This window comes from Danio rerio, chromosome 22 (genome assembly GCF_052040795.2).
Source record: "Danio rerio strain M-AB ecotype USA chromosome 22, GRCz13ab, whole genome shotgun sequence".
In the NCBI taxonomy this organism is placed as follows: domain Eukaryota; kingdom Metazoa; phylum Chordata; class Actinopteri; order Cypriniformes; family Danionidae; genus Danio; species Danio rerio.
The window spans coordinates 2347072-2373647 of NC_141042.1; the positions used below are offsets into that span (position 1 = coordinate 2347072).

The 26576-nt window shown below is 38.2% G+C and overlaps 4 protein-coding genes across 4 annotated transcripts in view; all 4 read left to right on the plus strand.

Moving 5' to 3' along the window:
- The first annotated feature begins 72 nt into the window (after nucleotides 1–72).
- On the plus strand, nucleotides 73–5204 carry LOC101887027 (uncharacterized). The gene is made up of 3 exons (XM_087303563.1): nucleotides 73–128; nucleotides 1372–1469; nucleotides 2619–5204. The coding sequence occupies exons 1-3, from the start codon at nucleotides 79–81 to the stop codon at nucleotides 3677–3679; spliced, it is 1209 nt and encodes a 402-aa protein (XP_087159689.1). The 5' UTR covers nucleotides 73–78; the 3' UTR covers nucleotides 3680–5204.
- A 5397-nt stretch (nucleotides 5205–10601) lies between these two features.
- The window catches only part of LOC147831430 (uncharacterized), a 29057-nt gene continuing 13082 nt past the window's right edge, over nucleotides 10602–26576 (plus strand). Inside the window, exons 1-2 of the mRNA XM_087304807.1 lie at nucleotides 10602–10654; nucleotides 11342–11451. Coding sequence (XP_087160933.1) covers nucleotides 10605–10654; nucleotides 11342–11451 — 160 coding nt within the window. The 5' untranslated portion in view covers nucleotides 10602–10604. The remainder of the gene's footprint in view (nucleotides 10655–11341; nucleotides 11452–26576) is intronic.
- Nucleotides 14620–18113, plus strand: LOC147838323 (uncharacterized). Its single transcript, XM_087303857.1, has one exon. It carries the CDS (start codon nucleotides 14647–14649, stop codon nucleotides 15361–15363), a length of 717 nt encoding a protein of 238 aa, XP_087159983.1. The 5' UTR covers nucleotides 14620–14646; the 3' UTR covers nucleotides 15364–18113.
- Nucleotides 19130–26164, plus strand: LOC147838324 (uncharacterized). Its single transcript, XM_087303837.1, has 3 exons — nucleotides 19130–19180; nucleotides 21027–21121; nucleotides 24887–26164. The coding sequence occupies exons 1-3, from the start codon at nucleotides 19131–19133 to the stop codon at nucleotides 25522–25524; spliced, it is 783 nt and encodes a 260-aa protein (XP_087159963.1). The 5' UTR covers nucleotide 19130; the 3' UTR covers nucleotides 25525–26164.

Here is a 26576-nt window from a genome sequence, read left to right on the forward strand (position 1 = left end):
TACCACAGTTGCCCAATGAACAGTATTTCGCCCCATTTTTTGTTGTTGTTGATCTGCCGTTGCTTCCGCCTCGCCGTGATGACGTCAGCGCTGACGCGTTCATTCAGCGTCGAGTCTTCAGAGCTGAGGTGAGTCGTTGACGCTTTTTCTCGTGTTTACACAACAATAAAACACACTTTACAGTTTATTAAAGCGACAATCTGCGACTAGTTTCTGCATTGAGTTCACCTCTATCTGTGTGTCTGCTGACCAAAACAATACAGCAGGCAGAGAGGAGCTTTAAGGACAATATCTTGAGTGTTTCTTTGTCTTTTCTCGTTTGTTTTAATAATATTTCAAAGTATGATTTGTCTTGAATAATGGGAATCTACCACGACACACACACACATATATACATATATATATATATATATATATATATATATATATATGTATGTGTGCGTGTGTGTGTGTGTGGAAAATGTTAATCTGTTTGTGGTGCTCTTTATTTTCTAAAGGTTTTGTGGTTCTCCAGCTTCTACATAGATGTGTGACTGCTAATCAGATGACTTTAATTGTTATGAATACTCAAACACACAGTAGGGTTCAACGCTAAAGATTTTTCCTACTGGCCCGATTGGACCAGTGGTTCAGATTTTTGCCCTGCCAAAATTTTCACTGGCTCCACCAAAAAAAAAAACAAGTTAATTGCTATTTCTTTGCCACATATATTAAATAATGTGTCACAACATATTGTCTGTGAATTTAAATCTTTGAAAGATGTTAAAATATCTAGCAGTAAAATATAGGGTATGGAAAATGTGCAGGTGTTTTATTGCAAAACAAAAGGTGGCTGACTTAAAAGTGACGGCAAACTAAGAAAAACATCACTTCATTTTTTTCATTGTTTTGTACCTATGTTAATGTTTCCACAATGTTAGAAGCAGATGTCTTCTTTTAGCCTTATAATTTGATGTTGTGGTTATGATGCCAACAAGGCAGCACTGCCCCAATCGGGCCAGTTACGCTTCTGTCTAGTGTCCCGAGCATCTCTCACGCTGGCCCCGGGCCATCGGGCAGTGCTTATTGTTGAGCCCTGCTCAGTATAAAATGAGCTGATCTGCTGTTGATCCTGAATAACTTAAATAAGTGTTTATAGTCTGAGGCTCAATAATGTTATCAGACCTGCTGAAATCCTCTTGTTAACAGCTCTTGTTTTTACCTCATTATTCATATTGATTTCTTCAGATTATCACATTAAGTTAATTTGATTGATGTCTGCTGATTTTGAACAAATCACATATTGTATCATATAAAAAGATAAAACATCTTAATATGATTTATTTCCTCAATCACTGTAAGTAATCAGATTTCTCTGTTTATTCCTCGAAGCTCCATCAGTGAAAGACAGAGTTTATTGAAGGACAGTGAGAAGATGAGTGATCCAGAACCCTGCAGAATTAAACAGGAAGAGACTGAAGAACTAATAGGTTTGTGTTCATTCATTACTCTTCAATAATGAGGCTGAACAGCAGGGATGTTGTAAATCTTCAAGCATTTCATCAGTTTTAGTCCTTCTTTATATTGCATTTTATTTTATATTTACAATTATTGCTTAGAATATGGGACCTGCCTAAATTAACTTTACAGCTCAAGCTCATTTTCTTTTAAATCAGTTGACATTAAAATTTTGTTTGCCACATTTTGTTTACAATAAACAAGTCAAGTGACATATTGATATATATATATATATATATATATATATATATATATATATATATATATATATATCAATATGTCACTTGACTTGTTTATCGTAAACAAAATGTGGCAAATATATATACATATGTATATATATATATATATATATATATATATATATATACATATATATATATATATATATATATATATATATATATATACATATATACATATATATATATATATATATATATGTATATATATAAACATATATATATATATATATATATATATATATGTATATATATATATATATATATAAACATAGTACACAGCAAATAATAGTATAGTACTAATATATATAGTATAATAATAATTAATTAAAAATAAATAAAATAAAATAGTACCAGCTCTCTCTTTCTCTCTCATTACCATTAGGTTAATAAATATAAGTAAATAATATTAATATTATAAATAAATAATATTAATGTATGTATCTGTGCATTGTGTATGTAAAGTATGTATGTGTATGCAGCGTGTATATGCAATATGGTTGTGTGTGTGTGTGTGTGTGTGTGTATATTTACATGTAATGTTTTTTTTTTAATAAACATATAGAAAAATTACATTACCATTTTAAATAATAAGTGGTATCTCTCAGTATCGTTAAAAGTGTGACAAAAAGTATCGGTATCGTATCGAATTTAAAAATTGTGTTATTGCCCATCCCTACTCTAGATACTGACTGATTTTGTAAAGTAGGTTTTTAGTTAAGTGTATAATATCGTTGAGTGTGTTTGACTTCCTTTACATTTCAGCCAAACACACCAATGCTCCTATTCATGATCACTTGACTGCATGATTAAAGGATTCCAGCATGGCATATGCTGTCATAACTAGCCTCTTAAAAAGTAACTCATTTACTTAATTTTCAGAAGTGATGGTGAAGGAGGAGAGTGAAGAACTGAGTGGAGATGAGGAGAAACATCATGTCAAGAGTGAAGAAGAAACTCAATCAGAGACTGAACACAGTATTTCAGTGGATAGAGCAGCTGTTAAAGGTTTGACCTGCACTCAGTGTGGAAAGAGTTTCAGGCAGAAATTCAGCCTCAAGCATCACATGATGATCCACACTGGAGAGAAGCCGTTCACTTGTACTCAGTGTGGTAAGAGTTTCACGCGCTCATTATACCTTAATCAACACATGCTGACTCACACCGGAGAGAGACCACACAACTGTGATCAGTGCGGCAAGACTTTTCTGTGGTTTTCAAATCTGAAGGATCATCTCAGAGTTCACACGAAAGAAAAGCCTTATTTATGTTCTGTGTGCGGGAAGAGCTTTACACGGCAGTCGATTTTAACAGAACATAAGAAGATCCACACTGGAGTGAAAGAGTTTGTCTGCTTTAAGTGTAAGAAGACTTTCATTAGAGTTGCAGACTTGAGAAAACACATGATGATCCACACTGAAGAGAAACCGTACAAGTGTTCACACTGCAACAAGAGATTCAGCCAGGTACAAATGCTGGAAATACATGAGAGGACTCACACTGGAGAGAAACCCTTCACATGTGATCAGTGTGGGAAGAGTTTCACGCAATCATCATACCTCCATAAACACATGATGAACCACACCGGAGAGAAACCGCACAAGTGTGGACACTGCAGCAAAACATTTTTCAGGCCTTCAGAGCTGACCATCCATCTCAGAGTTCATACAAACGAGACGCCTTATCCGTGTTCTGTGTGTGGAAAGAGTTTTACACGACAGTCAATTTTAACGCAACACCAGAAGATCCACGCTGGCGTGAGAGAGCATGTGTGCTTTGAGTGCAAGAAGACTTTTATTAGAGCTTCAGACTTGAAGAAACACCAGAGGGTTCACACTGGAGAGAAACCGTTCACGTGTTCTTTGTGTGGGAAGAGCTTCACAAAATCATCATACCTTAATCGACACATGGAGTACCACACTGGAGAAAACACACAGATGTGATCAATGCGGCAAAACATTTTTGATTTCTTTAGAGCTGAAGACACATCTTAGGCCGCGTTTACACTGTGCTGTTCAAGTGACTCCATTCAGATTGTTTTCTCCCATGTGGCACAGATCGTATATGGCTCATGTGCGTGTAAGCAGGAACAAATGACATGGATTCTGATTTACTCGAATCAGATTCAGGCCTTGTTCATATGTGGAAATTTATCCGATATGAATCGGATCTGTGCCCTCGTGTCTGCAGTAAGCAGGTAGATCTGATTTTCACCTGTCAATGCGATTCGCACGTCATTAAAAACCACAGCGAATTTCAGAACGGACTCCAGCAGAGTCCCAAACCTTAAATCTCACACACACGAGGACTTAAACAGCTTTTACATTGCCATATAGCACAGGTATAAGCATGTTAATGAGAGCGAGAGAGCGCAATGTCCGTCATGTAACCAAGATAAACTAATATAAAACTAGTGCATAGCTTGGACATTACATTAAGATGCCTAAAGGGTTAAAAAAAAGCCTGTATATCAAAAGAAAATGGACAAATGAGAACCTTTCTGTCACAAACTATAGTAAAACAGCTGCGAACAGATTACGTACTGGAACAAAGAAAAGAGCACTCTTTAATTATCAGCTGTTAGTCAGCGCCCGCTCTCTTTTTTTCCTGGTCATGTTGTGGAAATCTCTTCTGGTTATTTAGATATTTTTCAGGAAACGAACAAAGTCTACAAAAGAAGTCTGAAGTCGTTCTGAGTTACTCAGGTTGAAGCGTTTATTGTCACAAGCGCAGTTTGCAACAACAGGAGTGATCCGATCAAATGTCCCACTGAGCAGCCCCTTTCATGCAGTTCTTATACATACTGTCTTCCTCCCTTAGGGTTAACAACACATCATATCTCACCAATATCTACAGTTTGATCATTAGTCTCAATTTCTGTGTCCCCTGCTCCCCAGACCAGGCTGACGTATCCCCTGAGTTTAGTTTTTAATTGTTATTTAGCCCAAGGATAACCTTACCATGTCGACTATAGATAAGTCCCTTGTGTCTTATGGATAATAGCCCCTCTATAGTCTTTCTCTATGACCTTTTGGGATGATACGAGTGCTCTGGTGTGGGTGCCCCCTTGAAGACAGCAGGGAATGTAATGACCTAATAGCTATCTCCCTCAGGCGTATTGTATCTCATGGCCACTTTTCTTAATAGAAGCGGATATTATGAGGTAGTAGAAGTGTTACGTAGCGGATGCACCTCGCTACGCACATAAGTTTAAGGATGACCGCTATAAAAAGTGGTCACCCAGAGTCCCCGTTCCTGTTCCCCCAAGCACACACACACAGGCCAAGTTGTCAATAAGGGATATCAGATTTATTAATCAAAAAGATCAAAATCAGAATCAGGGAACAAAAAGGCCAAAACAACAAACAAAACAAGGTACGCTACCTAATATTAAACCTCTTACCTATACCAAAAATAAAATTCCATAAATAAAGCGTACAATTCTAACCTCCATAACTAACCACAAAACAGGAGAAAACTGGACAAAAGAAAAACGGCCTTCCCGTTGATCATTCAGCATTAAGGTAAATATTAGCCACAGCTAACACATGATACCGTCCTAGTACCGTATTTAACAGAGTATCTCACCAGATGACTTTGAAACAGGGTTGGAGAAAGGCATTAAACAATCAGCCACCGCTAATGCAGGTTACCGTCCTATTACCGTATTTAACAGAGTATCTCACCGGATTACTTTGAACAAAAGGTTTCAGACAGATCACTGCCGCACAGAGAACTCAGAGCGAGCTGCTCAGACACACACAAAAGCGAGGGGAAACAGGAAGAGAACTCGATGAGGAGCGTCAACGGCGTGCCTTCATAGCTGGCGCTGCCCCTCTCACAGCTGCACCTGATCTCCGCTCATGTGGAGAGAGAGAAAGAGATAGATAATGGAGGAAACACACAGGAACAATACACACTTGCATTGTCACAATTAATGTTACTCAATATGTAAAAATCACTTACATAGATAGTACTGAGATATGCATCTGAACGATTACACTTCCAATATAATAAAGCTATCAGTAAGACAGATTAGTCTGAGCAGCATCAGTAAGACAAATATAGTCTGTGCAGCACCATATGACATTGGAGCATCATATAACACTCATTCAGTCACAAACACATATTGTTACACTTATATTGGTATATATATATTGTTATACATATAAAATTATTAGATATATTGTCAAATTTCACAACAGTCATTGCGCCTTTGCCGTGTAAATGCAGCCTTAGAGTTCATACAAAGGAGAAGCCATATTCTTGTTCTTCAAAGGGAATTTAAAGGGACTTTCATGCCTTAATATAATGTAAATGATGCCTTTTTGTGAAATATTTAGAATAAAACACAACATTTTAATGTTATTTTTAAAAAATACTCTGCACCGTGGGTGCCGTCTTTATTTTCGATGACGTAATTTGGGATCTCCGACTCTGGTGCTACATATGCTTCTAGTGTATAAACAGCACTAATGCGGATTTTGTGCAGCTATTGCTTGTAATTTTCAGTCAAATAGATGTTGGCTGCGTCTGAAACCGCCTACTACTCAGTAGGTACTGCATTTGAATGTAAACGCACCACTCGGCCGTTAAAATGTACGTTCTATACAGTATGAATGTGAAAAGTATGAATGGAATTCGGACGTACTACGTCCGCCATTTTGACATAGTCATGTGACGTACCTGCGTCATTTTCGTCGCTTTACTCCCATTTATGAATTCATTCGCGGGGCATCATGGGATAGCGCAGCATGCATGAGATGCGCACTTCAGAATTTCGCCGGAAGTAGTAAGTCATCCGAGTACTTTTCGCATACTGATTTTCGAATTCTATGAATTCGGACATACTGCTGGGCTCTCATACTGATTTTAACGTACTGTATAGTATGGACATATGCGGTTTCAGACGCAGCCGTTGTTTTTAGTTAAATTTTTTTATTCTCCCTACAAGGAGTAACGTTATAACATTAAATGCTTTCGGATATCAAGTGAACTCTATATCGAGAAACGAAATGGTAGAGTACAAACATCATCCAACATCCATCTTCACTGCTGCATCGATCATAACTGAAGAAAGCTGGACACTTCTTGACTGGGTTTTTTTTTCTGTCACATGCAGTTTTTTATATTAAACACTCAAACTGCAAAGAGGGGGGTGGGGAAGCGCGCATACTCAAGAGCGTTGTTGTCGCGCGCCTACTGAAGGGGGGGAGGGGGGAAGTGTCACGGGGGCACTTTTGATCATTTTAGAAGGGCACTTAATATCCAAGACTAAAAAGGGCGATTTCAATGTGATTAAGACAATACCATGATTAAGAGTCGACCATGTAAACGGCGATTTTTGATGAATTTAATAAGATTAAGGTAATAATCAAACTGAAGAGAAATCGAATTAAGACGTGTGGAGTAGGCCGACTTAAGTCGCATTATTGAAGTGCAGCACAGACACGTAAAACACCTTAATCGAATTATTACTGTCATGTTGGACTTTTCGCCGCGTTTTGCGACAGGACAGTCCGCACACACACACACACGGCTGTTTGACAGTCTTTGCACCTACCGAGTCAGTGCAGACCACAGACACCTGCCTCGTGAAATGCGAAGGTTTTTTCTTCCATTCAGCATGAACTTTCATTAAAACAACACTCTTCCAGCAGTTCATAGTTGCATCCAATATCTCCGTGGTCACGGGGGGCATGCCCGAATGAAAGTGAAAGTGCCAAACCACAGTTTAAGTCAGCAAATTAATAATGAAACACTCAAAATTACATGAAACTTCGGAGGAAATGTGGATAGCGCGATGACATTAATCTAAGTATGTGCTATAACATGTAAAACGCGATCATAAGAGTAACACTCCAAAAGCAACCAATGTAAACACCTTAGTCTTATTATTGACTTAATTAGATTAAAGTAAATCATTTGATTACTGATGTCCATGTAAACATAGTCTGTCTCCTTATCTGATTCCTATTAAACGCCTACAGGGAATTCTGAAGAGACATCAAGTTGAGCATCTCTTTGATATATTTAATACTCATTTTTGCATCACCCTAATTTGAGTAAAACTTAAACAAATTGTAATTTCAGTTATTTTGTTAGCCTTACTTTCATAAGTTAAACAGATATATTAAACTTAGTTTTGTCAACATTTTGAAAATGGTTTTCTATTCATTGAGATATTATTTAAAATGTTGCTTTTCAATGGGGTGTATGAGTATAAAATAATTTAACTCATCTTTAACTCAATATTTTATTTCATTCTGTCTAATGGTAGTTATCTGTACTGTTGTTCGATTGGAGTTTTTATCTCACAAGGGCCGCCGACTGACACTAGCGGCATCTAGTGGCTGTTTCCCAAATAGCAACAGAGAGTCGCCTCTTGGTGATTCTATGCTCTTTGCCCTTACAGATCATGCTGAAATTGACCAATCACCAGCTCTCTCTGCGAATGAGCTGAAATTGCACTCCTGTGACTGACGAACACTTTTGCACGATCAAAAGTTCATTCACTTCCCCCGTTTTCATGTCTTGGACTGGGAATTGAACTTGAAACCTTTCCACTCCATTTCAATCCAACTCCCTAACCATTAGTCCACAACTGCCCCTTTAAGGAAAAGTGTTTACCCTCTATTAAAACTTAACTCTGGTTTCAAGAGTTCACACTTAGCTGATGATTGATGGCATGCTGTCCTGGGAGAGAGCCTTGAGCTTATGAGATCCTCGAGCCCTGGGCTCCCTTCAGTTTGCAGGGCGAGAGAGGAGTTTGAGCTCAGGTAGATCTCGGTTAACTCTCCCCGGCTAGTTGAATGACGGATATATGCGACTGAGGAGAGGTGTACTTGCCTAAGATCTTGACTGTGGTATCAATTTTGTGTGTTCAATTTACTTAGGTTGCGTGTTTTTGGACTGTGTGAGGAAACCGGAAACCCACGGAAGCATGGGGAGAACGAGCACACTCCGCACAGAAATGTCATCTGGTTTAGTAGGGTCTTTAACCAGAGGCATTCTTGCCGTGAGGCAACAGTGCTAATCACTGGGCCACTGTGTCTCCCATCTGAAAACAATCCAAAGCACACCAGCAAATCCACTTTTGAATAGCTGAATATAACTTAACTGAAGACTTTGGAGTGGCCTAGTCAAAGTCCTGACCTAAATCCAATTAAGATGATGTGGCATGACCCTAAAATGGCAGTTCATGTTGAAAAACCATCCAATGTGGCTGAGTTACAACAATTCTGCAAAGATGAGTGGGCCATAATCCCTCCACAGTGCTGTAACAGACTCATTGTAAGTTATTGAAAACACTTGATTTCAGTTGTTGCTGCTCAGCCTGGCCCAACCAGTTTGTAGGTTTAGGGGGCAAACACATTTTTCACACAGGGCTATGTAGCTTTGGATTATGTGTGCAGGATTTATCATTATTTTCTATCATATTGTGTATGTTATATTATATCAGGATCATGGAGTGTGTTTTTAGGTGATGTTTTTCAGGGCTATGTTGTTGTCGGTTATGTTTTCCTTTAATAATAAAACATATACAGTGCTCAGCATATACAAGTACACCCCTCACAAATGTCTCATTTAAAGTCATATTTTCTACAGGAATTTTCACAATGTTCCTTTTGTGCATATACATTAGATTAGTCAATACTGAAGCCAAACCAGGAGCCAATCTAACAAAATTATTTACGATAACGGTCCAAAAATTAGCCCCCCATTGAATTCTTTTCCTTTTTATAAATATTTTCCAATGTTAACCAGAGCAAGGACATTTTCACAGTATGTCTGATAATGTATTTTCTTCTGGAGAAAGCCTAATTTGTTTTATTTTGACTAGAATCAAAGCAGTTTTTAATTTTTTTAAGAACCACTTTCTACAGAACAAACCATCGTTATACAATGACTTGCCTAATTACCCTTACCTGCCTCCTTAACCTAATTGACCTAGTAAAGCCTTTAAATGGCACTTTAAGCTGTATAGGAGTGTCTTGAAGAATATCTAGTCAAATATTATTTACTGTCATCATGACAAAGATAAAATAAATCAGTTATTAGAGATGAGTTAATAAAACTATTATGATTAAAAATGTGTTGAAAATAATCTTTTCTCTGCCAAACAGAAATTAGGAAAAAAATAAACAGTGATAATAATTCTGACTTTAACTGTATGTTGGAGAAAAATATTAAATAAAATAAATAAAGAGCAAAATTCAAGAGAAACAAAAAAATATATAACTTCTTTTTTAATGTTGTGGTTTGTATTTTTCCCCCAGATATTTTGCATGAATTGTAATATAATAACTTTCTATTTCTAAAGATGTTCAGTAACTCAAATGTTATTTTACATTGTGTATTTTGGGCACCACTTGACAGTAAAGACACCAGCCTGATACAGGTTACCTGTACTGCACCGAACTGCGCAGTTGAAGCAAGGCATATGAATGAAATTGATTCTAGACTACTTTGAGGGATGTAAACAAAAGCAATGGTCCCAACGTATTCCTGATTCATATTTTTAATTTCTGTAGCTTCCGAGAATTTAGAGAGCCACATGTTAATAAATAAATGTTATCATAGCTGTTTTAACATCAAGTTATGATTGAATTACCTCTTGCTACAGTTATGGGATAGTTTGAATACAAGAAGGAAAAGTTAATTGGCCAATGACATGACCACGTTGAAATGGTCTATTCTCTAATTAAATTATTAATACAAAAGGAACCTTATGAAATTGAAAATATTCACATAAAGCTTATACTTGAAGTTTATCGGTGACTGAAGAACCATAAAGCCCATTGTTTTGGATTATCAGTAGTGTTTGGCTCGCATTTGTTTATATGCCTTTTCTCCCGCATCGCCGTAATGACGTCATCACTGACGCGTTCATTCAGCGTCGAGTCTTCAGAGCTGAGGTGAGTCGTTGTCGCTTTTCCTCGTGTTTACACAACAATAAAACACACTTTACAGTTTATTAAAGCGACAATCTGCGACTAGTTTCTGCATTGAGTTCACCTCTATCTGTGTGTCTGCTGACCAAAACAATACAGCAGGTAGAGAGGAGCTCTAAAAGCACAATATGAGTAAATCTGTGCTTTTCTGTGTTTTTTGGTAATATTTAAAAGTATGATTTGTCATGTGTGATGGGAATCAACCGCGACAAATATATTAATTTTGATGCAGAAAACTATATATTAGTGTGTGGAGCTCTCTATTTTCTAAAGGGTTTTAGGGTTTCTTAATTTCTGTGTATTCAGTGCTACTGCTTGTATAGTCTTTACCTAGATATATTAACGCAACTGTCTATATATTTTTATGACAACAGTAGTAATAAGTTCATATTGCAAACACCCAGTAGATGAAAAGAGCTGATCTGCTGATCCTGAAAATCTGATATTCATTAATATTTCCAGAGCTGCTGAAATCCTTTTCATTTCATGTCAGTAGTTCCTGTTTTTCCTTCCTTCTTTATACTGATGTTAACCACATTAAGTTAATTTCATTGGTGACAGCTGATTTTGAGCAAATTACTTATAATAATTAAAGGATTATTTCCTCAATCAGTGTAAATGAATCAGATTTCTCTGTTTATTCTCCTGAAGCTCTGCCGCCATCAGTGAAAGACAAAGACAGAGTTTATTGAAGGACAGTGAGAAGATGAGTGATCCAGAACCCTGCAGAATTAAACAGGAAGACACTGAAGAACTAATAGGTTTGTGTTTGTTTATTACTGTATGTTCCACCCAGTTAGTCCAACGACGGTGTCCGCTGGTGGATGAAGGTTCACTGCATGTTCGGTCTTTCCAGTGCACAGTGTTGATTTACTTTAAACTTAACACATATCTGACTCAAATTTTAGTATGAGGTGGTTTAGAATATTAATATATTTATCCTTGTTTTATCTGACTCCATTTATAAAACATCGATAAGATTATTTTGTTTCCTTTAATATTATTTTAGATTATGATTGAATATTCTCTTTGATTCGTTATTGTATATTATTCTCATTTATTCAGATTCCTATAGCATCCTGAGTCTTGTACCGGCCGAGTATACAATCTCTTAAACACAAGCTTGGTCATTTAACAGAGGCGATTAACCGCTCTCCTAAAAAGGCAGAACCCTACTTACTCAATTTAGGAGATTTTACGTGGTCCTCATAGATCTGTTATCTACTGAATCAAGACAAACTATTTTAGTCATATAGTATAAGTTTGTAGATGAAGGCCTAACTTACCAACATTTAGATTGGTCTCAACAATAGTTTGTTGTTCTAAATAGAAAACCCATTATTGGCCTTTTACAGTCTAAGTGTACTTGAATTAATGCCAATATGTTAATCGGACCTCTAAGAATAACGTATAGCGTGCCACACTGCTCCGTCTAACATGTCTTAGTCCATTACTAACCTGTAAAGAGACTTGTGGTGCTATGGACTTAACGTAATCTACTAGATATAACAAAACAAACTCTGTTTGAATAATTCAAAACATAACAATTTATTAGCCAGGTAAATGTATTATGCCAATTCATTCAGTCAATTCATAAAAGATCAATACAAGACATCAAATTCTCAAAGATAAATCCAAGATTAAAAGATGCATACCTGACTTCAAAATATACATAACATGGAGCGTTAGAGCTGAACGTTATGGGCTGATCTGAGTAGCAGAATCGATCAAAACGTTTTAGAAACCTTCCCTTAAGTAGTAAATTCAGGAATCCCCTCAAGGAAAGGGGTGTGTGAATAACAAAAGGCTTTTGCATTTAGTGAAAGAGTTTCTGCCTGTAGGAAAGGCACACCCTTCACAGTGGTTCAAAATATACCTGAAGTTATATATCTATTGCTTTGATTATGTCTATTTCTGAGGGAATGAGACCGTTGTACCAGTCGCACTGAGACATTTCAAATGACATCAAACATAATAGATGATGTCACTTGGGTTGATGAACATTCAGACTTTGAAATGACCATTCTGTATGAGTAGAGGGTTGGTTTAACAAAAGGGTTTCAGGGGATTCAAATGTAAATGGAGGAATGAAGGGGAGCTGATTTTTTCCCGGATTCCCGCCTGCTGGGTTGTGTAGTCAGTTGTCTCTGTTTTTGGCTCATGTTTGAATTGTCAAAGACATCAAAATATTTGTGATATCGCAAGTCTTACGTAACATTAATCAAAAGCAAGTTGTCGTGAATAAACTGAAAAAAGCCCCCTGAGATGAAGGCAGTGGTTTTATATTTATGTAGAAAATACGATTGTTTACAAGTGTGGAGTCCCGTGAAGGAGCTCCGGATGGAAAGTTTTGTTTTGTGTTTACCTCACAGTTAAAGTTGTTGCTCGTCCGCCGGTTCCTGCCTCAATATGAGCGAGTTACAACCACTTGTACATCCCAGAAGCGTTCCGAAAGAACAAAACACCAGCGAAGACACTCGACACAGAGGAACATTAACACTTCACTGCCCCACTAGCGTTTTGGAAGTGTTAATGCAGACCAACAGAGACAGCGCGCAGCAGTATAAATGCACAGCTACGCGCGTTGCATGCGCCATTGGTTATGCTGGTCACATGACGCATACGTATAAACCAGGTTTAACGCGCTCTAACCTGGAGTTTAGACTTGCTTTAAGCTAGTGAGCTGGACTTTAGACCTGATTTCAGCTAGTCTATTGCTCAGTCTATTTTAATTACTCAAAATAACAACGCGCCCACAATGCACCTTAACACGCCTCTTTTCTAGATTGGAGCACCCATGAGTCCACAAAGTGGCGCAAATGGGTTTGCTATTTAAACAACATGGCGAAAACAGGAAAATTAAGCTTGCACTTGTCTGAAAATAGCAAAACGTCAGGGAAAACATGTCTTGAGCCTTATTGCGCTGTGTATGATAAGGCCCATTATCTTCAGCAGGTCAAAACTCTTTAATGGCAGATCGCTGCTTCTCACTCAGGGCTGTTTATGCTAATAATATACATTATATAATATATCTAAGTGTGTGTGTGTGTGTTAGAAAATTAAAGTGATATAAAAATAATCCTATAGATATACATAAGCTTGATAAAATAGTTCATACAAATAAAATAGATGTACAATATTGTGTCAGAATCCACTTTTGCTATTTTAAGGATGAACAAATTTGCTTTGCACTGTGGTGCACGGGCTTGAGCTTATTTTTTTGATGAGTTATAGGTGTGTTTTGAGAATAAACCAATCAGAGTGTCATCTTTCATTCCCTTTAAGAGCCAGTTGCGTCACGCCATAACTTATTTGCTATTTACATGGCGACTTTGTAAGTGGAAAAACTGAACGTTTCACTAGAGAGAAAACAGTTAAACAGAGCATCTGCAGTGCGAGAATAAGAGATGAGCCTGCTCATTATTTACTTTCACTTTCACTCTCGTGGATAGGGAAACGTGTTATACGCACAGACATCCATTAGCCTGTGCATAATTAATTTAGTTTGTTAAGCACAAAGATTAGCTTCAAAACTATTTCTAAATTAAGTTCTAATTTCCAGCAAACGAATAAATGAACCATCACTCAGTGATGCAATGTCAGACACAATGCACTCAAATGGAGCGAGTGACGTCACTGTGAGGGTTAGGTGATCCCATTAAAAAGCATTGGATCCAGGTCTGCATTCAGACCCCTCTCCAATTTAGATGAGAACGAGGAAACAATGGTCTTTGAGCCTCTAGGTATGCACATTTATTTGATTATGCCTAGATATGCACCTTTGACTTTGACAACCCCAGACAGTGCATATAACTTTTAGGTCAGACTTGTAATATCACTTATTTGACCCCTTACACATCTCAGCCAAACACACAAATGCTCTTATTCGTGATTATTTGACTGTATAGATAAAAACTAGACTCTTAAACAACTTGTTTACTTAATTTTCAGATGTGATGGTGAAGGAGGAGAGTGAAGAACTGAGTGAAGATGAGGAGAAACATCATGTCAAAAGTGAAAGTGAAACTCAATTGAAGATCGAACATAGTATTTTAATGGAGGGAACAGCTGGAAAAGGTTTCACCTGCACTCAGTGTGGAAAGAGCTTGAAGAGCAAACATGATGTCCACCTTCATATGATGATCCACACTGGAGAGAAACCTTACACGTGTTCACACTGCGACATGAGATTCAATCGTTTGGGAAACCTGAAAAGACATGAGATGATCCACACTGGAGAGAAATCACACAGGTGTGATCAGTGCGGCAAAACATTTTTTATTTTTTCAAAGCTGAAGGATCATCTTAGAGTTCATACAAACGAGAGGCCCTATTCATGTTCTGAGTGTGGAAAGAGTTATACGGTGCTGTCAAATTTGAAACAACACCAGAAAACCCACACCGGTGTGAAAGAGTTTGTGTGCCTTGAGTGTGGGAGGAGTTTTATTACATCTGCAGACTTGAAACGACACCAGATGATCCACACTGGGGAGAAACCGTACATGTGTTCACACTGCGACAGGAGATTCAATCGTTTAAGAAACCTGAAAACGCATGAGATGATCCACACTGGAGAGAGACCATTCCCATGCGCTCAGTGTGGGAGGAGTTTCAGACGATCATCACACCTTAATGAACACATGCTGCTCCACACTGGAGGTCTTCAGAGCTGAAGAAACATCTTAGAGTTCATACAAAGCCGAAGCCGTAGACTATATGCTTATTTCACGCGGCCGCCATTTTAAAGAACCAAGTGTCTGTTTTTGCTTTACCCAATCGAGACCTTTTACCCGAGTCGACAGCACTTCTGGTCTTCTGTGAGAGTATAATTGCTGTGTTGTACTGTAAGGCAGATAATCGGCCACCGAACTCTACAAGAGTGTGCAGCCCTTTTGCTATAAAACTGCAAACTATCTTCAGTAAATTTGCATCATTTTTTTTTTCTGTTGATTCTCCGACTCTTGAGTCTTCTCTTGATCTGACACATCAGGGTAGAGATCTGCACGGGACTAAATTTTGAATCCCGCCCGCACCCGCCAGGTTTTAGCCCAAACCCGACCGCTCCCGCTTATATTAAGCATTTGTTGTCCCGCTGCCCGCTGCGCCCGATTCCGCTAAAGAGCGGGGTGGAGAACAAAACCGAAAATCACCCAGCTATACAGTCCAGACAGCCTACAACAAGCTGTCTGTATAAACACACACACACACAGCACCAAGCACACACACACAGACAAAGCTCTCTCTCTCTTTTATTCGCGCATGCGAGCACTAACACACGCACACACACACACACACACACACCTACACACCTACCTCTCATTTGCGCGTGCGCACACATACACGCACACACACACACACACACACACACACACACACACATAGCAACAAACAAGCTAAACACAGCATCGCGCTATTTCATTTACACACATACCTACGCGTGGTCGCTCGGGAGTCGGGAGCGATATTGCTAGACAGCCCGCTCCCGTCCCAAATTAAACCCGTTACAGACCGCTCCCGCCATTTATTCAGAAATTTATTCCATTATATTAATGCAGACCTCTACATCAGGGGTTTTGATTTAAACTGATAATTTCCAATGACTCTTTTTCCACTTGTGATCTGGATCTGTTATTCATAACTCAAACCTGGCTTTCTGTTGGGGATTTAAGCCCTTTCTCTAAACTAGGGGTGTCCAAACTTTGTCCTGGAGGGCAGATTTTAGCTCCAACTTGCCTCAACACAACTGAAAGGATGTTTCTAGAAAGCCTTGTAAGAGCTTGATTAGCTAGCCCAGGAGTGTCTGATTGGAGTTAGAACTAACCTTTGCAGGACACCGGCCCTCCAGGACCGAGTTTGGACACCCCTGCTTTAAAATGTTGCCGCCTAATTGTTTGTTTTTGAATACTCCTCGTCGGATTGGCTGAGGTGGATGCTTGGTCTTCATCTACAAAGGCGTCTTTTCCTGCCGTCTTGTTCCTTCAGCTTTGTCTCTATTTCAGAGGTTGCCACAGAGGAATGAACCTCCAATTACATATGTTTTAAGCAGTAGATGCCCTTCTAGCTGCAACCCAGTACTGGGAAACACCCATACACACTCATTCACACACACACACTCATACACTACGGCCAATTTAGTTCATCAATTCCCCTATAGCGCATGTGTTTGGACTGTGGGGGAGACCGGAGCACCCTGAGGAAACCCACGCCAACATGGGGAGAACATGCAAACTCCACACAGATATGCCAACTAACCCAGCCAGGACTCGAACAAGCGACTTTCTTGCTGTGAGGTGACAGTGCTAACCACTAAGCCACCTTGTCGCCCTCACATGTGATCAGTGTTATTAATAAAATGTAAAATATCATAATACTCCACTACGCCACTGTATTTCAACACTGTTTATTATGGTGGTACTTGGAGAGACTATTTTTTTTAGAGGTGGTACTTAATGAAAAAAAGTTTGAGAACCACAGCTCTAGGGTATTGAAATCTATCCCAAAGGCATTTCTAATGATGGTTAGTAATGTGGTTACCAACATCAATGACACACTTCATCTGCCTGATTTGGTGATAAATGGACAAGATTTTATTCAGAGTGAAACGCCTAATACAATAATAAGATCAATATTAACCCAAGATAAATTTCCAACACAAGCCAATAGAAACAACGTGTCTTTTCTTTTTTTGAAAATCAAGAACAATGTCTCTTTCCTTCCCAATAACTCGCAAAGCTAATGAAGTACATATTAAAATATTCAATATTTACCCATATTCAGAGTTTTAATTTGATCACAATAGTTGGACATTCTGTGAGGCTGACATTGAGACGACTGCACATTTATTTTTTTGAATGTTTATTTAGCAGAACCTTTTGGTCTGATTGATTTGAGTGGTTAAAGGTTTCTCTCAAGTTGTCCTCCCAGTTTTATAAAAATGAAATTTCCTTTGGTTTATTAGGGAAAGATGCTAATATTCAATTTGTTTTGAACAATATTCTAATTTTGGGGATATTTTATATTAATAAATGCAAGTGCCCTAAAACAAAAACACCGTTCTTAGTTTTCCAAAAGGAAGTGTGGTTATACTGTAAATGTTTAAAGTTGTTACAATCAAAATGTGGAAGGCTGTTTAGTTTATTTAAAACATTTTAATTTATAGAAGACTCGGTAGTGTGAATGCTTTTTTTCGTGTTTGTGTGCCTACTCTATGGTTTAAGTGTATCTTTTTGTATTATTATTTTATTAATTCGATTAAATAAATTTTCCAGAGATGGGTTGCGGCTGGAAAGGCATCCGCTGTGTAAAAACTTGCTGGATAAGTTGGTGGTTCATTCCACTGTGGTGAACCCAGATTAATAAACAGACTAAAGCCGACAAGAAAATGAATGAATGAATGAATAAATAAACTCCTCCCCGAACTCTCCCCTGTGCTGTATCCTGCTCTCTGATTGGCTGTTGGTCACCGTAGACAGGTCCAGATTATTATTATTTTTTATTTATTTATTTTTTGTACTTTTTTGATTATTTCAAGTCTCACGTTTATCATCGAATGGAAATAAGACCAACATGCCTCTGCTTTTTTTTTTTTTTTTTTAGTCTTGTTTTTTTTTCCCAACATGCCTGTTTTTTTTTTGTTTGTTTTTTTTTTATTGTATTTTAACAATACAAACATATTAATCATAACAATGGATGACAACAAGTACAAAGGTAAATAAAAAAAGAAAAAAGAAAAAACAACTGAGTACAGAGGCAAATTATCAAATTAAACGATATTCATAAAGTCTAAATAAAATTTCACAGTTTTAACACTTTTTTTTGCTGTAAACATTTTGTAGAGTAGTTATTAAACAGTTTAAGTCACAGAGAAAATTCTGCAGCTTAGGTACTGATAAAGAAAATTTACATTTATGAATATAATATTTACCCAATAAAATAAATAAATTACCTATAAATTCTATGTCATGTTTTTCATGATAAAAGTAACAAATTATATCACACATGGAAAAATTAATGTTAAACTTACATTTTGATGAAAAATAAACAGATAAATCAGACCAAAACATATTAACATGTGGGCATTTGGCAAAAAGATGATCAATTGATTCGATGCTTGATTTACAAAAGACACAATTTGAATTAGAATTACCAAATTTAGAAACAATCTCATTTGTGGGGTAAATATTGTGTAAAACTTATAAATGTAGTTCTTTAACTTTGTTGGGAACACACAATTTGTAAGGTAAGAGCCAAGCTTTTTTCCACAGGTCCAGATTATTAGCACTTCAAGTATTTCGCGGGTGTCGCAGCACATTGTTCATTCTCTCTAATCACGTTATTGATTATTCACACCGCGTGATTGTCGCTTGCATGATTAGAGCACTGATTAGCCTCAAATTTGGGCTTTTGTCTGTGATTTCACAAAAGTGAAAGCCTCTGCGTGATGACGTCAGCGCTGACGCGTTCATCCAGCGTCGAGTCTTCAGAGCTGAGGTGAGTCGTTGACGCTTTTTCTCGTGTTTACACAACAATAAAACACACTTTACAGTTTATTAAAGCGACAATCTGCGACTAGTTTCGGCATTGAGTTCACCTCTATCTGTGTGTCTGCTGACCAAAACAATACAGCAGGCGGAGAGGAGCTCTGAGAGGACAATATGAGTGAATGTGTTTGTAATATCGCCAAGTATGATCTGTTAATGACAATAATGGGAATCTACTGCAGCAGATTTATGAAGTTTAATCATGCAGAACACTTTAATAATTGGTGGTGCTTTTTGTTTTTGTGATTTCTCAGTTTCTGTACATAGATATGCTACTGCTAGAAATCTAATGACTTTATTAATATGAATATTTGCTTAATATTTAAAGTAAAAAAAAAAAAAAATATATATATATATATATATATATATATATATATATATATATATATATATATATATATATATATATATATTTATTATTATTATTAAAAAAATAAATCTACACTGCAAACACTCCGTATGAAGTAAGCTGAGCTGCTGGTACTGAATGGCTGTTTAATGAGTGTTTACAGTCTGAGGCTTATCAATATTATCATCAGTTAGTATCTGTTTATCCCCTTGATGTCTTCAGGGGTCTATTCTTTGTACGTGGATTACTCCGTTTGCTGGATTTGCTTATTGACGATTTAACATGATGCAGGATCGTTTCGTTTTTCAAAACTCATCCGGGAGTTGTTGTCATAGTAACAGTTCTCGTAGCTCAAACCTGCGTAGAAGCAGGTTCATTTCATATAAACAGGATTAGATCGGGTCAGTTCAAGCAAAGGTAATACTGAAAGTATGTACAAAATGCTGATAATTTCTTTCAGTAGTTATTTACACTTTGGAAAATATTAAATATATATATATATATATACATACATACATACATACATACATACATATATATATATATATATATATATATATATATATATATATATATATATATATATATAATACTGTCACCTGGTGGTTCAAAGAAAACAATTATTGATATAAATTGTTTAGATACAAACGCGTACATGCACAATGTTTAACTTAAAAAAAAAAAAAGGATAATTTATGCAGTCATGCATGTGTTTTGATCACTAATATGCCGGTGATTGACACCTTTACTAATATCAAAATGCATTTTTGATGCAAAATGAATTTATACAGTTCCTTACACCGATTTAAAAAAGACTTGAGTAGGCCTATCCTATAATGAAGTAAATCTGCTGTAAATGTAGAACTAAATACATTAATATGCATTGAAATACATGATGAATACTCTTGACACATGAAAGTGTAAAGCCTGCAGCTCATAACAAATGTGGAAGGTTATTGCGTGTCATATTTAACACACCGTTTACTGCTAATTTGATGTAATTTTGTTCACATGGATAATTGAATATTAATCAGATGATGTCATTACGCTGCTGTGCCGTCAGCCAATCGTTGCACTGCTTATCATGATTTCGAGGATTGATAGATCAGTCCTTCACAACACACACAGCGATCTCACATCAATTCATCCAGACATTCTAATCTGCTTCACAAACTTGTTTGAAGAACTAACTTCAGAGATCAGTTATCAAGATTAACAGATCCAGGATCTGCCAAATCAGCTTAGATCATTTAAGCAAGGTACGAAGAACAGACCCCTGAACTACAAATTTCCGCATCAAGTTATTTTTGTTGTTGTCAGCTGACTGAGCAAATTACACAATCAAATATAGTACTAACTACAAGATATAACATCATACTATGGTTTATTTCATTAGTGAGTATAAATAAATCAGATTTCTCTTTTTATTCCTCTGGATCTCCATCAGTGAAGGACGAAGACAGAGTTTATTGAAGGACAGTGAGAAGATGAGTGATCCAGAACCCTGCAGAATTAAACAGGAAGAGACTGAAGAACTAATAGGTTTGTGTTTATTCATTACTCTTCAATAATGAGGCTGAAGAACAGTGAGGTTGTTCATCTTGCGTACTTCATCAGTTTATTTTTCATATTAGCTTTGTGTTTAGAATATGGGACAAAAGCAGTTTATTTTTGCAGCATCAGTAACAACAGAGACAGGTCGTTCGATTGTCTGATGAGTATAGGCTAGCACACAGTTTAAATACACTTCTTTGTCTTAACACTCCACCCAAATTCATACATTAACACACCGCCCTTAGCTTCTCCGCTGATGGTATTTTAAGTAAGTAAGTAAAGGTTTATTTATGTAGCACCTTTCCCAGACATTGAGTCACAAAGTGCTTTACAATAAGAGAAAACAAGTAAAAGAACATAATAAACATAATAAAACTAATTAAAATCCAAATACAGAAACACTAATACTGTTAATTAAAAACTTGACCAAAAAGGTGTCTTTAAATGCTTTTTAATAAGTTCAACTGCTCCCAGAGTTCTCAGTGCTAGCGGGAGAGAGTTTTCCAGAGCCGTGGGGCCACCACACAGAAGGCACGGTCACCTTTAGTCTTAAGACGAGTTCTGGGAATGGCTAAAAGGTCTTTGCCAGAAGACCTCAGAGACCGGCTGCATGAGTGACTGCTTAAAAGAAAGCTTAAATCTCTTAGCTGTCCACCACCAATAGAATCTCAGGGTCTCTTAGAGGTCTTATCCATGTCCAGTTAAGGTCTTTCCTTCCTGTTTCAAAAGTGATGACTCACAAAAAAAACACAATGCTCAACGGCAGAACAGAGAGGGCGGTGTCCGTGACACTACCCTCATCACCCGCACCCTCAGTTATATCCGCGTCTAGGGCGGCAGAATAGAGAGGGCGGCGTCCGTGACACTACCCTCATCACCCGCGCCCTTAGTTATATCCACGTCTAGGGCGGCAGAATAGAGAGGGCGGCGTCCGTGACACTACCCTCACCACCTGCACCCTCAGTTATATCCGCATCTAGGGCGGCAGAATAGAGAGGGCAACGTCCGTGACACTACCCTCATCACCCGCACCCTCAGTTATATCCGCGTCTAGGGCGGCAGAATAGAGAGGGCGGCGTCCGTGACACTACCCTCATCACCCGCGCCCTTAGTTATATCCGCGTTTAGGGCGGCAGAATAGAGAGGGCGGCGTCCGTGACACTACCCTCACCACCTGCACCCTCAGTTATATCCGCATCTAGGGCGGCAGAATAGAGAGGGCGGCATCCGTGACACTACCCTCATCACCCGTGCCGTTATATCCGCGTCTAGGGTGGCAGAATAGAGAGGGCGGCGTCCGTGACACTACCCTCATCACCCGCGCCCTTAGTTATATCCTCGTCTGGGGCTGCAGAATAGAGAGGGCTGCGTCCGCGACAGCTCCCTCGCCCCCATCAACATCACCCCCATCAACATCACCCCCCCCCCCCCCCACCCTTCACTTTAGGGTTGTGGGCGGTGTGACCGTTCTTTGCCTAGAGCGGCAGTTCAGCTTGCTCCGGCCCTAATGATCCTGAGTTACAGAACAGAACGCAGGTGTCCTTTTGGTCTTGCTTCCATAAGTGAAGTTTATTTATAAACAAATTTCGAGAGGATTACGTGCTTATGATTGTTCACAGCTGTTCCAACTTTAGATAATGACCAGGGCCAGACGGAATCTGCGGACGTTTTTTGCTATTTCTGCGGAGAAATTTGGTAAAAATTTGCGAATTTCTGCGGAATTATTTTGGGAGTATCCAGCGGAGTATCATAACCAAAACCTTAATATATTAAATAAAAAGTAATAAATTACTGAATAAAAACTGAATAAACTCAGATTTACACATTTACTCAAGTAAATAAACAGAATTAATAATGGGCTAAAAATCTGCAGAAATCTGTGGAAAATCTGCGGAATTCTGCGTTCGTAGATTCTGTGTGGGCCTACTAATGACTAAGTATCCTATTAGACAATCAACTCCCTATAAATAATGACTTTTCTCATCTCAATATCTTCGCCTTTGTAGGGATAGTTTACAGTTTAACCCAAAGAATGAGCAGTCTGGTAGATGAAGAAGAGCCGGAGTCAGAGATTTAAAAAAAATAAATCAAGTTTACTGAAGATAGTTTGCAGTTTCATTCGCAGAAGCCAGCTTCAACACTCGCAATGAGTTCCTAGGCCGCTCTGCTTACAGTTTCAACAATCGAACAATTATACTCTTTACACAAGTCCAGAAAGGGTGGGATCCAGGTAAACAGTTCTCATTGGTTACAACAGAAATAGACAATTCTAAATACATGCGTCAAAGAAACATAGTATCTACTTCCAGATATGGACGGCCTTAATGCGTGCGTCAAAGAAAGCCTTGTATCTGTCTCCAGATATGGATGGCGACCTGATGCCTAGAGGTGAGGTCGCCCTAAGTTATTAGGAGCTGATCTCAGACCTGTAAAAAGCTAAACCAGGAAAACAATAGACACAAACGACCATCTGTGTTAAAGACTCAAGGATGTTTCTTGTACGTTCAGCTGTGTTATCAGGCTGGTTCAAGACTGTTTCCATCAACAGTCTGCTGCAATATCTTGGCTACACACAGTCTGTCTCCACACAGAAAGGAATTACATTAAAATTAATTATACTCAAAAACAGATCAATCAAACAGCTATAATATTATAGGCAATATATCAGGACAACTAAAACAGCTGTCTTCTTCTCCTCTGTATTGGACCTCCAGTCATAGGAACAGATGGAGAGAGAGAGAGAGATCTCCATGACCTATGACCTGGTTTGTGTGTTTCCTGAAAACAAAGTTAAAATAGACAGGCAGCTACTAAATGCATTAGTTAAGATCAATTCACAGTTAAATACTGAGAAACATGATGATGAAAAGGATAAACGGTGGTCCATGATGAGACGGATTGGAAAGCAGAAATCCGAATCCTTCACCTTGAAGAAACCCCCCCACCCAACCCTACTTTCCCTCCTTTCAAACGGGCGACACGGTGGCCAGTGATTAGCGCTGTTGCCTCACAGCAAGAATGCTCCTGGTTTAATTCCTTTCCAAACCAGGCGACATTTCTGTGCGGAGTGTTGCTCGTTTTCCCCGTGCTCGCGTGGGTTTTCCCCGGGTCCTCAGGTTTTCTCCCACAGTTCAAAAGCAAGCACCCTAAACAATTAATCCAAAATATTTTAGCCAAGCTCTGAGTACACCTTCTCAGCATCCATATATGACACTTAGCTACAATAACCAGGAGGGGGAGTCATTGAGATCTACCTGAGCTCAAACTCCCCTCTCGCCCCGCAACGGGAGGGAGCCCAAGGCTCGAGGATCTTACAAGCTCAGGGCTCTCTCCCCCCAAACAAGCTTTATTTTCAATCATCAGCTAAGTGTGAACTCGTGAAATCTCCTCTCATTGTGACATTAATGCTGTTCTGCTAATATCTGATATTAGATATTATATTTTATTTACCAAAGCACACATACCTGATAATAATGCCATAGGTATGGGTAATAATACAATAGATAATAATAATAATACTGAAATCTCTCAAATAAGCATATAAATGAGAGTAAAGCATTTATCAAGACAATGAATTCCCCAACAATACTGACATGAAGTGTCATGAAACATGTTGAGTTTATACTATTCTTGAGTGTGTTTGACAACTTGCGCATTTCAGCCAAACACACACTCATGTTCTTATTCATGACCATCCTGACATGGCTTATGCAGTTAATAACTTAAAATGCCTCTCATTTACTTAATTCTCAGATGTGAAGGTGAAGGAGGAGAGTGAAGAACTGAGTGAAGATGAGGAGAAACATCACGTCAAAACTCGCACAAAGCCCGAACATGATTTTTCAATGGAAAGACCAGCCGTGAAAGGTTTCACCTGCACTCAGTGTGGAAAGAGTTTCACCTACCAGTCTGATCTCAAGCTTCACATGAGGATCCACACTGGAGAGAAACCCCACAAGTGTTCACACTGCCATAAGGTATTCAGTCATTCGGGAAACCTGAACGCACACAAAATGATCCACACTGGAGAGAAACCGTTCACATGTGCTCAGTGTGGGAAGAGTTTCACGCGGCAGTCACATTTATCACAACACCAGAAGATCCACACTGGGGTGAGGGAGTTCGTGTGCTTTGAGTGTGAGAAGACTTTCATTTCTGCTGGAGACTTGAGACGGCACCAGATGACTCACACTGGAGAGAAACTGTACGCGTGTTCACACTGCGACAAGAGGTTCGGACAGTTACAAATACTGAAGATACATGCGAGGATCCACACTGGAGAGAAACCGTACACCTGTACTCAGTGTGGGAAGAGCTTCACACAGTTATCAAACCTTAAACGACACCTGCTGCTGCACACTGACGGGAAAACACACGAATGTGATCAGTGAGGCTAAACATTTTGAAGAAGTCTTATTCTTTTAGAGTTTAACACACAACAAAATGTACCTTCTTGAAAACTCTACATTATTCACAAACATTAGATATCACAGTTGAATGTGTGTATGTTAATAAATCCCAATCATTTGTAAATAGGTAGGGCCACACAGAATCTGCGCACGCAGAAATCCACACATATTTTGTTCCATCATCGAGTCTGGAAATTTATATTTATTCAGCTTTTATATTATTGACTAATATGAAAATGTTCACATGATTTATTTACAGTGCCGTTTGTAAAGTAACATTGTCTTTTAGTAGATGTTATATGCTTTGTTTACAAGATAAGTGGATTTAATTGGATTTGCATTGTAAACATTAAATAAAAAAGGTGTTCTTATTTTATTTAAATTAAGTTTTTAATTACGATACCCCCCAAAATTAGTGGGGGTATTGTATAATTTTATACGAATATAGGTTTTATTAAAAATATATACCATTTTTATTTATTTTGGTAAAAAACTTTTGTATCTTGATTGTAATTACTTTAGGCAAAAATCAACTTGTTATGACTGACAGCCGTTAAACATTACCATGCTTTTTGATTGTGTTAAATGTTCAAGTGCCCAGTAAAAACTACTTCACCTCACACATGATTGAGTAAGATGTTTTTTTTTGTCTACATTTAGCGTTTTTTTTTTTTTTTTTGTGTGTAGGTAGACACGGAAGGGACGTGATGGTGCAAAAAATGATAGGTAAAAATATTTTTTATAGTTTTACCCTACTGAAAAAACTGCTTAAACCAGCCTAGGCTGGTTGGCTGGTTTTAGCTGGTCGGCCAGGCTGGTTTTAGAGGGGTTTTGGCCATTTCCAGCCTGGTCTTAGCTGGTCAGGCTGGGAGATGACGAGCTAAAACCAGCTTAACCAGCCAAGCCAGGCTGAAAGCCCAGCCAAAACCAGCTATGTCCAGCTTAAACCAGGCTGGTCAAGCTGGATTTAGCTGGTCATTTTCCAGCCTGACCAGCTAAGACCAGGCTGGAAATCTGCCTGGAAATGGCCAAAA

Bases quoted from the DNA above. Each gene is read 5' to 3' on its own strand.
- LOC101887027 (XM_087303563.1), top strand. From the start codon at position 79: ATGACGTCAGCGCTGACGCGTTCATTCAGCGTCGAGTCTTCAGAGCTG. The intron at 129-1,371 runs GTGAGTCGTTGA...TATTCCTCGAAG, and splicing joins GTCGAGTCTTCAGAGCTGAG to CTCCATCAGTGAAAGACAGA. The intron at 1,470-2,618 runs GTTTGTGTTCAT...CTTAATTTTCAG, and splicing joins AGAGACTGAAGAACTAATAG to AAGTGATGGTGAAGGAGGAG.
- LOC147838323 (XM_087303857.1), top strand. From the start codon at position 14,647: ATGGTGAAGGAGGAGAGTGAAGAACTGAGTGAAGATGAGGAGAAACAT.
- LOC147838324 (XM_087303837.1), top strand. From the start codon at position 19,131: ATGACGTCAGCGCTGACGCGTTCATCCAGCGTCGAGTCTTCAGAGCTG. The intron at 19,181-21,026 runs GTGAGTCGTTGA...GATCTCCATCAG, and splicing joins GTCGAGTCTTCAGAGCTGAG to TGAAGGACGAAGACAGAGTT. The intron at 21,122-24,886 runs GTTTGTGTTTAT...CTTAATTCTCAG, and splicing joins AGAGACTGAAGAACTAATAG to ATGTGAAGGTGAAGGAGGAG.